The 13,084-nt window shown below is 43.0% G+C and overlaps 1 protein-coding gene across 3 annotated transcripts in view; it reads right to left on the reverse strand.

Moving 5' to 3' along the window:
* Positions 1-2,115: 2,115 nt before the first annotated feature.
* The window catches only part of Ttc39b (tetratricopeptide repeat domain 39B), a 104,834-nt gene continuing 93,865 nt past the window's right edge, over positions 2,116-13,084 (reverse strand). For 2 of the 3 annotated variants that reach the window (XM_039109510.2, XM_006238350.5), the window contains exons 18-19: positions 12,539-12,655; positions 2,116-8,960 (exon numbers count right to left, since the gene is read on the reverse strand). In XM_039109510.2, coding sequence (XP_038965438.1) covers positions 8,870-8,960; positions 12,539-12,655 — 208 coding nt within the window. In that variant the 3' untranslated portion in view covers positions 2,116-8,869. The remainder of the gene's footprint in view (positions 8,961-12,538; positions 12,656-13,084) is intronic. The other variant, NM_001106665.1, reaches the window with a different exon arrangement.

The following is a 13,084-nucleotide window of genomic DNA, read 5'->3' on the forward strand; positions in this document are numbered from 1 at the left end:
TGCTATCCAAAGCTCTCCTGCTTCTGGATATTTAACTCCTGTGTTTTAAGGCTGTATTTGATTTTCATAAACTGTTCTTGGAGGCCCAATTAACATCCCTCCTCTATCTTGTGTCTTGGCCTCTTCACCTTCTTCACCCCAGCTAACTGGCCCATCTCCCACTCCCTGCTAGCTTGCCTCCAGTTCTTAGGAACTTGTGAGGAACTTCTACTCCTGAGCCTGTGGCTACTGCCATCGAAGCTTCTTCGTAGGAAGCCTGAGCGCAGAGAGTCACCTGGCTTTTAATGCCATGCTATCGAGGTCCCTAATTCTAGGGTCATCTATACACATTTATTCACAGTCTCATGACAGCTAAATAAACGGTCTTCAATTTTTGCAACCAAACTGAATCTTGATGTGTGAGCAAGTGCTCCTGGGGTGTGCCAGCCAGCTGATTAGAACTGCACTGTTATGGAGAGGCTGGAAGGTTTGAAGTCCAGAGCCTGATTACAATTCATCTTGGTTCATCTTTAGCTCCTTCCTTGCCAATTTCTGTGCCGGACCTAACATCCTAACAGATTAAAAAAAAAAAAAAAAAAAACAAAAACCAACCCTTGGAATGATTTAAACCAACAAAAGACAAAACAACCAACAAAAACCCACCTAGTTTCCAGCAATCAAAGGGCCAAGTGTTGTCAGATGGCATCCACAGCGCATGGCAGAGTCCCCCCATCTTTCTATAACCTGCCTACCTTGAATATCCACCAATGTATTTGAAAAGTGTCTTGATTTATGATTTATGACTGACTTTCTTTGTCCTGTTACCATAAGAAGCTCATAAAATTGCTACCTCATTGACACATGGAATTTGGGGTAAGAAAATCTGTGTTCTTGGCCACTGGTATTTGGCTCCAGAATAAACTCTCTCTCTTCCCTTTGAGGTGAGAGCTGTGCTGTTACTTAGAATCTTCTCTGGAAGTCTACACCTTACATCTTGGCTAACATCACCCCATTTTTTTCCAGTTTTCAGCCCAAACTCCAGATGCCACACTCTGGTAGGCCCAGGTGGTCATTACTTTTTCTCGGGGTTGAGGTGGTGGTGGTCATTACTTCTTGGCTAGATTTTAGCCATAGGCCCCAATCTTCCAGTTCTGCCCTTGTCCGTATGCTTAATGCAAACCAGGCACCCAGGACAACCTTTCCTAACCACTACCACCAGCTCATTCCACTTTCTTGCTGTAAACCAATGGCTCCTTACTGCAGAATGAAAGTTCTTAAAATGGCTCCATTGTACCAGTATCTTCCACCCATCACTGCATAAGAATCTTCACAGGGTTTTTGTATTCCGGCTTTTCTCTATTCCTCCAAGAAAAAGGCACTGACTAGTTTTGCTCCAGACGGTCCTTTAATAAAAGGGCTCAGATCTGGGTCAACTTTCAAAATAAAAGTAAAATGTCTTCTCCCTTCTGAGTACAATTCTGATTTATTTCCCATCCAGTGTGACAAAGATAATGTCTCTCTCACGAGGACAGGGAGGTTTGCTTGACATCCACTATAAAGTGTCCAGTCTCCAGGTTTGGGTTTACTTGGCTATGACAAAAATCCTCTAGGGATTCAGCACCCACCGGCCCGTGTCACCCACTGGATGGAGGGCACCGGGAGGGGAGCAAACTGTTGCTGGCAGCCTGTAAGAAGTCGCATGGTTTTCTTCCTCAGTCTGGAGTCCCCTGTTCTGCCAGAATCCATGCAACACTGCAAGCTAAATTTTCGAGCTGACTAGAAGGGCTGAGCTCTTCAAAGACCAGCACTGTGTCTACTTTGCTACGTGAGTGCTTCAACTGCATGTGCCAGCAGCTAGTTTAATCCTCTGGGCTACTAAAGAGAAATACAAAGATAAAAGAGCTGACAACCCTCCCTCATGGCAAATGATCCATCCCTCTTCTCACTTCATGCCCAGGGCTTGCCCAAGAACATGGCTTCCGAAGGGGACCTTCATACCCGTCAACATGGTTGGGAGAAGAAAAGAGGGGAGTCGCGCCAAGAAACCAAAAGTCAAGCGTACATCATGACAATGAAGGGCCATCCAGGTGGATGCTGTGTCCAGCTTTCACATGTAGACCAAGTAGAAGGCGGTAATCCCATCTCGTGTCATTTATTTAAATAACAATTCAATTGCACATTGGAGGTAAACTGGTTACAGCAATATGAAAATAGAGAATTCCGAAAATAATCTGGCAACTTAAATATATATCTAATAACACAGAGCCTTCTGTAAGGGACAAAGGTAGGAAAAAGAAAACACTGACTTTAAATTGATTTATTTCTACTTAAAAATACAATTTGTAAATGACATCTGTCTTCAAAACTGTCTAAATCGTAAAAATAGAGACAGGAACTGTTGTCTTCATGTTGAAAATTAAATCTTTATCTGCACTCACTGACATATCACAGGTGATAACATTAACATAAATCAGCATATGAAAAGTCACAGGGAACACAGCTTTTACATCAAAAATATTACATTTGCACTTTTCATTTTCCTTCTAGACTGATGAAAAGCTTTCTAGCTGGTCTCTTTCCCTCTCTAGGACCTGACCCTAATCCACTTATCAGCAGACGGATGTTCTGAACACATTTGTTTTACAAAGAGTTCTAGCCTCTCTGTTTTCCAAGACCGTTTTCCTCTGTAAAACTGCTGAGAACAAACTATCAGAGACCACTCAAGTGCAGTGAGGGGAGGAAACTGAGGCAGGGAGACACTGCCATGTTTGACCAGCACGGCCCTGAATCCTGAGGACAGATGGGAGCTCTGACGACTCAACTGGCAACTCCAAGTTGGTTCACAAATGCCTCACTTTTGCTTAATCCAAAACCAGGGGAAAAGCAAGTATCACAAGAGTCACAACAGAAGAGAAGACAGGATTACGATTTGTATTTTGAGGCAAAAGAAAAAAATTTTTTCCTTCTCAAAAGACAAACACCTACAAGGTAAATTTGCTTTGGGAAATAAGTTGTGCGATAAAATAATATCTCAATTATTAAATATATATATTTGCCTTTGTAAACAACTTGCATCAAAAAATTGAGCATCCGATGAACATCTGAAATAAATATTTTAAAATAGTAATCTATAAAGAGACAGCTGGCGTTCATTCAGGAGTTCAGATGCCAACAGTCAACAAAAGGAGCGGTGGACACTTGCCCTGGGACGCCCACGACGCAGCGACTGAGCACAACACATTGTCAGCCACTAAGTGGTTCCCAGTTCAGCACAGGTCAGTGGTACATAGTCTCTCTCTAAGTCTGGGGTAATCTGGACCCAACAGAACCGAAAGCCTGAGATTTAAAATGTTTACCATAATCTCTCTCTTCGTGCAAGTTACTCCCTTAAAAGTAAATCACTCGGGCTGTGAGTCCAGTGCTCCTTAGCTCCTGTGCCAGAAACACTGGTGTAAGCGTGGGCAAGGGGAGAGCTGTACCGGAAGCATTTAACTGTCTACTGTGGAAAAAACTACTTCAGGAAAAACGGGAATTTGTGAAAATTATTTATGCTCATCTACTATCTCCAAAATTGTGGGTATCCTGCCCCGCTAAGATAAGACTGAAGTAAGATATATAATCCCTCAAGCAGGATGGGCCACACCTAAACTGAGTATACTTCAAATTAGAAAGACGCAATTCCTTCCTAAATAAATGTAAGTGATATTCTTTAATATCTTCGGTTATTCAGATACTCTCATTTTATCAGTTATGTTCCACTGAAAACAATTTCTTTTAATTTTCTTTTGTACACAGACTATGGAGACTTTTAATTCAAAGTCCTTAAAAAAATTTAAATAAAAAAGTTAATGTGCAATAAAATTAAATGCACCCAATGTCCCCTAAGTTTATCCTTTAAATTATACACTTCTAAGAAGCATGGGCTAACATACAAGGTGCACTGTGCGTTTACTGTCAGTAAGTTTGATATTATCATACCTTGACTTTTCCTATTCAATATTCAACCTGGGCCGAGGATGTGGCTGTTGTGGTAGGATGTGGTCCATTTCTAGCACCGCAAAAAAACAAAACAAAATGAAATTCAACCTGCAGGCGTGTGCACACATTCTTTATTATTTAACACAGTGAGGCAGCTGCTTTGATCTTTGCACGCAAAGTCCTGTTGCAGCCATACTGTGCTCAACCTGTCACTGTGTACAGCAGTCAGAAGGGGTAGGGCTGAGCCGGCCTCTGAGGCTAAACCCACATATCCTTCTGCACGGCTCAGGCTGAGAACCTGCTCGGCCACCTCAACACACAGAATAGCTTTTCCTGCACATCTCCCTGCAGCAATGAGGTTTTATAAATGGAGTGGGATGGACTGTCCCCCACACAAAAGGCTGTCCAGACCAGAGAAAAACCCTCAATGTGAGGCCTACCTTCCATGGTGATAAAGTCTGATGTGCCCTTTATACTACATTTCAAGTTCACTATTCTAAAATAACAAGAGATAACAGTGAATACTAACTAGGGAGGCAGGGCTCTAGCCATCTAATACGTAAAGGAAAATGTAGACAGTTGGGCTGTGAGAAAGATCGCTCCCAGGTCACGAAGGATTATCAGATATGGGTTATTTTCTATTACTTACCTATAGACCAGTCTATTGATCCATCATATCTACCACTGCATCTAATTGAGAGCTGCTCACAAGAGATTAAAACTTGTATTTATGGATATCACTTAGGCACACACACTCGAGATACTCACAACAGGCAACGGGAAGGCAGAAAATATTTAAATTTAGTTAAGTCACCTTTCATGTTATTCCCTAAGTGGATAAATTGTGCCTAACAATCTTTAAGTAGTACACTGCGGTAGCTGAGAGGGTCAATGTTAGCATTTTGATAATGTAAAAGTATCACCAAGGGTTCACTAAATTTTTCAGAAATCGCCTTATTCATGAAATCTACGACTATTTCTACAACCCCAATAGCTGTGACATTCAGGAGAGATTCTGAAATGGGGATAACCTGGTGATCTTATGGATAAGGACTTTGAGATGGCACACAAGGAGCTCACAGGGGCATGCGGTGGGTCAGACCAACGTTCAAGCGAGCCACTGAGTGCTGTCATCTGCCAAGGACAGGACAGAAAAGGTAAACTACTGGAAGATATTTGAAGCAGGAATGGGCACTCACAGCGGGCAGCAGATAAATGCCAGGATGCCAGGGGCACGAACCTCTCCCAGCCTTGAAGAACTGCTTCAGGGAAGAAGGTTTTCCGACCATGGCCACTGCAAGAGTGGAGTAGCCACAGCTGACAATGGCTACTGCAGCAGACAGAGAACAGAAGACCTGACGTGCTCAAAGGCTGACAAGGATGGCATCATTTTTTAAGATCCATTCCAGACCTGATAAATCACAAATGCTCAGGACTTCAAATTACTTCATTAACTAATTCCAACTAAATGTACCAGAATTGGCAATTCAGGAATTCAAGGATGGCAAACTGGTAGTTAAAAAATCAATAGGAAAAACAAAATGTTGAGAGAATTAACCAAAATAATTCCAGAATTAATTTTTCTACTTGATCATAAACCCTTTTTTTAACTATTTTACTGTCCAGGGAACAGGGCTCTACTGACAAAGATCTACCCACAATGCATGGCACGGGTCAGAGGAGCCAGACCCATGGCCAACATTACCAGCAGATGCTGTGAGTGTCCATCACAGTAGAATGCCTGACAAGGAATGTGTTCTTCTATTTGAAGAGAGGGCACCTGCTTTTTATCTTCCCACACCTCAGATTTTAGACCCTGATCAAAGAACTGTAAAATGAGCTGACCTCCAATTCAATTAGTCCAGACAGACACTCAGACCAGGAAGGAATGACAGCCACTCAGAACTCCTTTCACTCCTTCCCCAAGGAGCTGGTTGGACTCTTGGATTGTACTAATGGCTGCGGATTGTCCTTCACACCCAGGAGTCTGAAATTTATCCACCTTAGCTCCTTCCTACCTACTTGTCTCCTCCTGGCCTCAGACCAATGGAAAGCCACTGACCTGTACTTGGGAACGTCTCCTACATAAAAGGGGGGCATGTGGTCAAATATACCCGGGAGTTGGTGTAGTTATCCTTCCATTCCTGTCCAGCAGGAATCAGGCGCTCCTTCCCAAGGGTCTGAAACACAATCCTTATATTTACAGAACACTGCCTTTGCTGGCAGCTACAGAAACTGCATCAAACAGACTGGAAACCCAGCCTACTCCTGTGCCTTCAAAAGGATGAGTAGATAGCGTTGTCTCTCAGGCCCTTGCTCTTCACAAAGCATCCTAAGTCACAACAGATTTAAAGGACGATTCTTACAAACATCCTAAGAAATCCATGCCACTACAGTATCTTGAACATGACAGAAAATAGGTAAAGGTCTGTGGTATTAATTCTGTTGCAGTATTTATAAAGGATATCTATACTGGATAGATAGTTAGTCCACACTGCTGACAGAGAGGATATGAGCAGTAATAAACAAAAGAAAACCACAAAATAAAATATAATAGTACAAGTAAATTTGTTTGATAATGTAAAAGTAATCGTTAAAAAAAAAGATTTCTTGTCTGCTTATGTGATGTCTGTTTCTATGTGAATGTATGTTGGGGTGTCTACAGAGGCCAGAATGAGTGTCAGATCTTCTGAAGTTACAGACAGTTGAGAACTGCCTGACATAGGTGCTGGGAAACAAACTCTGGCCCTCTGGAAAAGCAGAAGGTGTCCTTAACTTCTGGGCCATTCTCCAGTCCCTAAAACAGTCATTTTTAGCTTAATTACTTCATTTTACATCAGAAATGGGGATTTACAGACCATGAGCTTTGATAATTTCTCATAAAATATAGGTATTTTTGTTTGGTTGGTTTGTGTTTTGAAGATAGACCGGGCTGGCCTCAAACCTGGAGATCTGCCTGCTCCAGCCCCCAAGTGCTAGAATTAACAGTGTGTGCCACCACACCCCACCATATTCTTTAATAGTATGAAAATATTACATTTTAAAAAAGTTACCAAAGCTCTTCTAAAGAATTTGTAAACTTTCTTCAAAGAAATATAATTATTAAACATATTTCTATAGCTCATGACAATTTGTTTCCCCTTATATCTGGAGCCAGTTGTGTCATTCATATTAATGAGATATAATGATAGTTGTTTCCATGTTATCTGAAGGGATGGTCCTCTGACTCAAAGTGTATTAATCACCTTCCTCAAGGTTGATCAAGAAATGGTACCCAAGTAACCCGACACCAGGGCCTGCTGAGCACTGGAACTGCAGTACAGAAGAGTGGGAGCGACTCCACAATCTGGCCTCTGTCAGTGCTAGATGCATAAATTAATAAACTGAAAGGTTTTGAATGTCACATCCATTTCATTGTAGAGCAGAGAGCAAAGACTCAGCTGATCCTAGAGGTAATCCATGCACAAGGCTCAAACTCACTCCTATGTATACTGCTTCCCCGACGGACAGAAAGCTACCAAATGGACCATGACCTGAGGCCTTAGGCAGAGAGTGCTACCTTGCCATTCCCACTGGAAAAGCCAAGTCCTAGAAAGGGTAAGTTACTTGCTTATGTTGCTATTGGCTAACAGAGCGGGACTCCGAACTACGACCTTGGGGCTCTGTCTAGGAAAGATGGATCCATCTACTGTCTAGCCAGGTCACTGGCCTTTGAAATAACAGAAATGAGACAAAAGCTCAGACTCACAGACAAAGTAACTGGGTTGTCACTGGCTGGAATCCGGCCCTCAGCTCTAACACCTACTACTGATCGGCCGTTGATTGGGAGACAAGAGACAGATGGAAAAAAATATATTCTAATGGAAAGAGTTGTGATTAAATGCTAAACATTGCTGAAAACATCTAATACACATATTCAGTTATGAAATTTCAAAGAGAACTTTAAAGCCAACAACATAGAATGAGGAAGCTCTAATTCACAAATAGTAATTCACAGAGGTTGGGACTCCAGAAAGGCATCTGTTCACCCTCTGATTCTGTTTCCTACTCAGAGAACCAAATGCAGCCCAAATATTTAAAAGGAACCATCAGCACTGGGTCAGCAGCATCATAACTGTAAAAATCACTGATAGTTTCTGTATCATTTAAAGCAACAAGGATTTCCCTTCCTATAAGAAACCGTAATGCAAGTCTGTATTTCAGGCTTCAGCGCTAAGGGTAGGGAGTTCTAAAGGACAGCTTTTTCTTCCCTTAGATTCATAAGAAGTGTGTCTAGATGATTGAATGCTATTATTGGATCTGAAATGAGTACATTCAAATACAGGATAGTTTCTGAAAAATGCCACCACCTTCAACCAACTGGAAACCCTGAAACTTACGACTGTAACATCATGTAGAGATACAAGTCCCTTCTGCCTAGGAACACTGTACCCACCTCAGGACCTCCACTCCCCCTTCCAGAATCTTCACAAACCCACTGTTGTATTATTAGAGGTGTGATATTTATTTACTCTCTGAGATTTAAACAGCAGTAAAATATCTGAGGTTTAAAGGACAAGCCAATCTAAAAATGGCTCAGGTGATAAAGCCATTTGCTACTTGAACAATATTCATTTTTACATTAAAAAAATAAATAATCTAACTAGGCTTTATTGTACCTGCCAGTCTTTTAAAAGACGTGACCCCTCAATTGAAATCTAGCGTGAAGTCCTTTTCAAAGGCAGAGTATAAGAATTTCTATATAGTACTGAATGTCCTTCCATAGGGGAGCGTATGTAGACCAACAATAAGTCACTCTGGTGGCAGGAAGGGCCTGGCAACAGCTTTTCTGTTTCTTATTTGACACGAGCTGATCTCCACAGCAAGAGTCAACGTTAACTGGGGGGCAAGATTCCATCCTGCGTCTTCTGGATCAATCTGAGGATGGCTTCTTCCAGAGATGAAGAGCTGCTTGAATTCTGAAGTGTAGTCTGGACTCCAAGGAGTAATCTTTGTAGTTGTTTCTGATAAATGATAAAATTGAAGAGTCAGCATTTACTCTGTCTAGCAGGGGCCCTCCCTTCTCTGTCTCCCTCTGATCTCCTGCTACTTTCTAACTTTAACATGCATCAGTGGAGCGGAGTAAAGAGCAGACTCTTTCTATGGGGCAAAGTGAAGAGTGAGTCTGCATTCTTGGTTTCCAGAAGCTTCCCCAATGACAATTCAAGAGGTCATACTTTAAGTAGAACATTCTAATTGCCAGACCACAACTACAGCACAGGGTCATGAGGGAATGGCACATTTTGTTAAGTACTGCTACACAGCTCAACATCCATATTTAAAGAGGAAAACGTTAAGGCAGGTTCATATAACACAATGATCATGAATAATCCATTATTCAAAGGGATAAAACTATCTTGAAACCCACACAAAGTTACCCCAACAAAGACCCCACAACCATTTATTCCAGTTCTCATGTAAGTTCTCGGTGATTTTGTCACTAATGACTCAATCTGACCAATGTCAGAAGAGGCCAAGAAGGCAAGGAGTGGAACGCAGTGATAGAGAACTTGCCTGGCACACAGAGACTCTGGGGTCGATCCCCAAATCCATAAAAAGAAAAGCAGGGGGGCACAAAACCCAAAGATTACTTGAGAAATCTGGCTGTGGTAGTTTGAATGAAAATGGCCCCTATGGACCCACAGGGAGAGCCACTATTAGGAGGCGTGGCCTGTTGGAGGAAGTGTGTCACTGGGGGCGGGCTTTGAGCCCAGTATCTCTCTTCCTGCTGCCTTGTGGTTCAGGATGTAGAATTCTCAAGCTACTTCTCCAGCATCACGCCTGGTGCCACCATGCTTCCTGCCATAAACCTCTGAAACAATCAGCCATCCCCAATTAAATGTTTTCCTTTTTAAGTCACTTCACAGCAGCAGAAACCTTGACTAAGACATGGACTTTAATCACTCATGTTGACTTCTCCTCACTAAAATTGTTAGGACTGGTAAAGTACATAGATAGGACAGCTTCCATTTAGGTCTCCTGGTTTATACACTGCTTTGGCAGACAGGCAGCCTAGGCCTCCTCTGAAGCAGTGTTTCTTTCTATTCCCCACTCTCCTGACATTTTTTACACTTTCTTGGTAACTTTGATGAGTGTAATATATTCTGATATTCACAGATTAAAATAAACCTGTTACTAAGATTTATCAAAGAATAACTGAATATTTTCTCAGTGTCTGGCCAGACCCTGGCCATTTTGAAAGCCTGTGCTGAACTGAGCCATGTTTACATCTGTCCTACCAGTACTGCCTGGGCTAGTGGTGGCAGTGCGAGCTTTTGATGGTAGGGAGCTGTCTTTCTGGGGCTCCATCTGCACGGAGCAGCCCTGACTGTATTCCAACAGTAAATGTCTGAAGCAGCAGTGTCCGCTGTGCCACCCCTTAATAGCTTCATCTGAGGATGTACAGACATCACGGCTGAAACAGCAGTTGTTCATGCCCAACACAACGCCTGCAGAAGTGGCTTCTTCCTGAATTGTCCATTTCTCTTGTAAGAAGTACTCTGCGGCACCATGTCCCTAAGGCATCTTCCTCCTCTTGCCAGTCTGTTCACAGCTAACATCTCTAGCATCTTATGGCGGCAGAGTCTCTCCTCTCCGTGTCAAGGTCACACGTGACCTCTACAGCCCGTTCTCATGCTGCTCTCCGTGTCAGGGTCACACACGTGACCTCTACAGTCGGTTCTCATGCTGCTCTCCGTGTCAAGGTCACACACGTGACCTCTACAGTCCGTTCTCATGCTGTGTGGCAGCTGCACACGCTGGCACACATTCTCACGATTTCCCAGTGCTTGCCTTCCCATATTGGAACACTCTTAGCTGGTAACCAGTTGTATGAATCTAGAGATCATGTTGATTTTATTGTTGTTGTTGTTCTTGGGCGTGTGCATGTTGCTGGGGTAGGCATGCTACAGAGCCTGGGGTCAGAGGACAACTCTCCTTCTACCTTTATGTAGGTTCTACAAATAGAACTCAGGTCTTCAGATTTATGGGCAAGTTCTTGACTCTCTGTTTTGAAACAACTTGAAGGAAACCTTGACATCTGCAGGAAGTTAAACAACTTACCATCTTCTTAGCACCACTTAATCATATTAAGATATTAAGATAGTAAGTATCTAATCTTACAGCTTAATCTTGAGACTGGAATGTTCCAGGCCCTGTACAAAACCTCCATCTCAAGCTCTATAGCTTCTCATGACAACCTCAGGAACAACGACTTTGATGACCAAACTGTGTTGAGGACTTGGCTCATGTCCATGTGGCCCTAAACACAGCTGCACATCTCATGGACAGCTTAGCTCCTCCTCGTAGACACCTAGCAGTCACCTCCAAGTACTGCAGCCCTAAGAGAGGTCTCTCTTCCCCCAGAGTCTGTCTCCGAGTGTCCCCCTAGCTAGTAGAGAGCACCACTGTCCACCTACTAACCACGCTGCACAACCCAGAGGCTCTCGGCCACATCTTGTGCAGGATGACCTGGTGACCCACCTTTCCAAAACTACCCTATGTCCTCCTTCAAAGACTCTCAGCTCAACGTCCAGGAACCCCAGATCAACACAGTACACTTCGGCAGAACACACTCAATCCTCTGACCTCTCCTTCCACCTAACACTGCAGAGCATTCCCTGATGAGCTCACAGCAGCCTCGCCATGGCCTTCCCTGACCTGGCATATAACAGGCACTCAGCGAGCAGGGAGAAATACCCAGTGACTACTGAGCTACTTATGACCCAGAATTTTTGCTTTGCTTTTTTGTTTTGTTTGTTTTTAATACATGATCTCACTGTCTGTCTGTTTTTGACTCAAGGTCTTACTTTGTAGCCCAGGCTGGCTCACACTTGTTCCCACTGCTGGGATTATAGCAGGGCTTACACTTGTGTGTGAGCACTACACTCAACAGACATAGAGTTTGTATGGCATTCTTTCTCCACTGCCCCAGTTGTTCCAAACAGGGTTTTGTCTTGCTGAAAGTGAGCCATGACCACAAGTCTGAATCACTATCTAGCAGAAATGACAAAAGACAGAAAGAGCATCACATGAGCAGTTGTTGTTTAGGAAACGGCAGATATGACTTATATGACAATATTTGTTGGTCAGAAAACTATGACCCAAAGACCAGCTCTGAACATACCCGTTCTTCACTTACCTTCCACAATACAGATACATACAATAGACCGAGTGCTGTCAGTGGACACCTTATTACTCTAAAGCCAATACCCACTCTAAGGCCAGAATACCCACTGCTTGGTCATTTGCAGAAAAGTGTACTGACTCCTGCTACAGAAGACAATAAGCTGAAGCTGGTCAGTTAGCTACACACACAATCACCTCTCCAAGTAGCCACAGAGCAATGGACTAAGGCAGGAAACAACACAACACCAGCAAAGGCCCACATGTAAAAACAAGTCTAAATTAGCAAAAGCAGCCACACTGAACCTGCAGTAGCCCACTGGCTTTAAAGGGATACAAAGTCACTGCTGCTGTTGCAATGGCATTGATGTCTCCCACTTCAAGTCAACAGGACAAGTTACCTTCAGCACTCACTCACCTTGCGGTTTCGAGGACCTTGATGGCCTTGTCGATTTCCCCTTGACTTTTATACAAAAATGCCAACTCAAACAGAGTGAATGGCACCAGGTAGTGGTCATACTTCAATAGCTTCTCACTAAGAGAGCAAAGGAAAATCAACTAAGTCTTAACAGAACATAAAAGGTATCACCTGAAGCACGCATCGTTCATTTCCCAGACAACATCGAGACTATCTTCGGAGGAAGGCTGCTGCCTCACAGATTGCTATGCTTAACAATCTATGGGATGAAGTGTGCTTTCTTACATAATCTTCTGTTCCTTGGGGTATGGCCAGCACTGGTACAGCACAGTCTTTCAGGCAGATCAATACCCACCGACCTTCAACAAGATGAACTCAGAGTCGACAAGACCATCTTGCTTAGCGCCTGATTCTAAATTTAGGAATAAGGAAGTTGCACTGGTTTTGTGTTTAACTAAGTATCAATTTCCTTCATACTTAAGCCTTAGAATTCTTCAAAACGTCAGTGACGAGGTGGCTAGCAGTCTTATTTCAGCATCATTATAA

Source organism: Rattus norvegicus, chromosome 5 (assembly GCF_036323735.1).
Source record: "Rattus norvegicus strain BN/NHsdMcwi chromosome 5, GRCr8, whole genome shotgun sequence".
In the NCBI taxonomy this organism is placed as follows: Eukaryota; Metazoa; Chordata; class Mammalia; order Rodentia; family Muridae; genus Rattus; species Rattus norvegicus.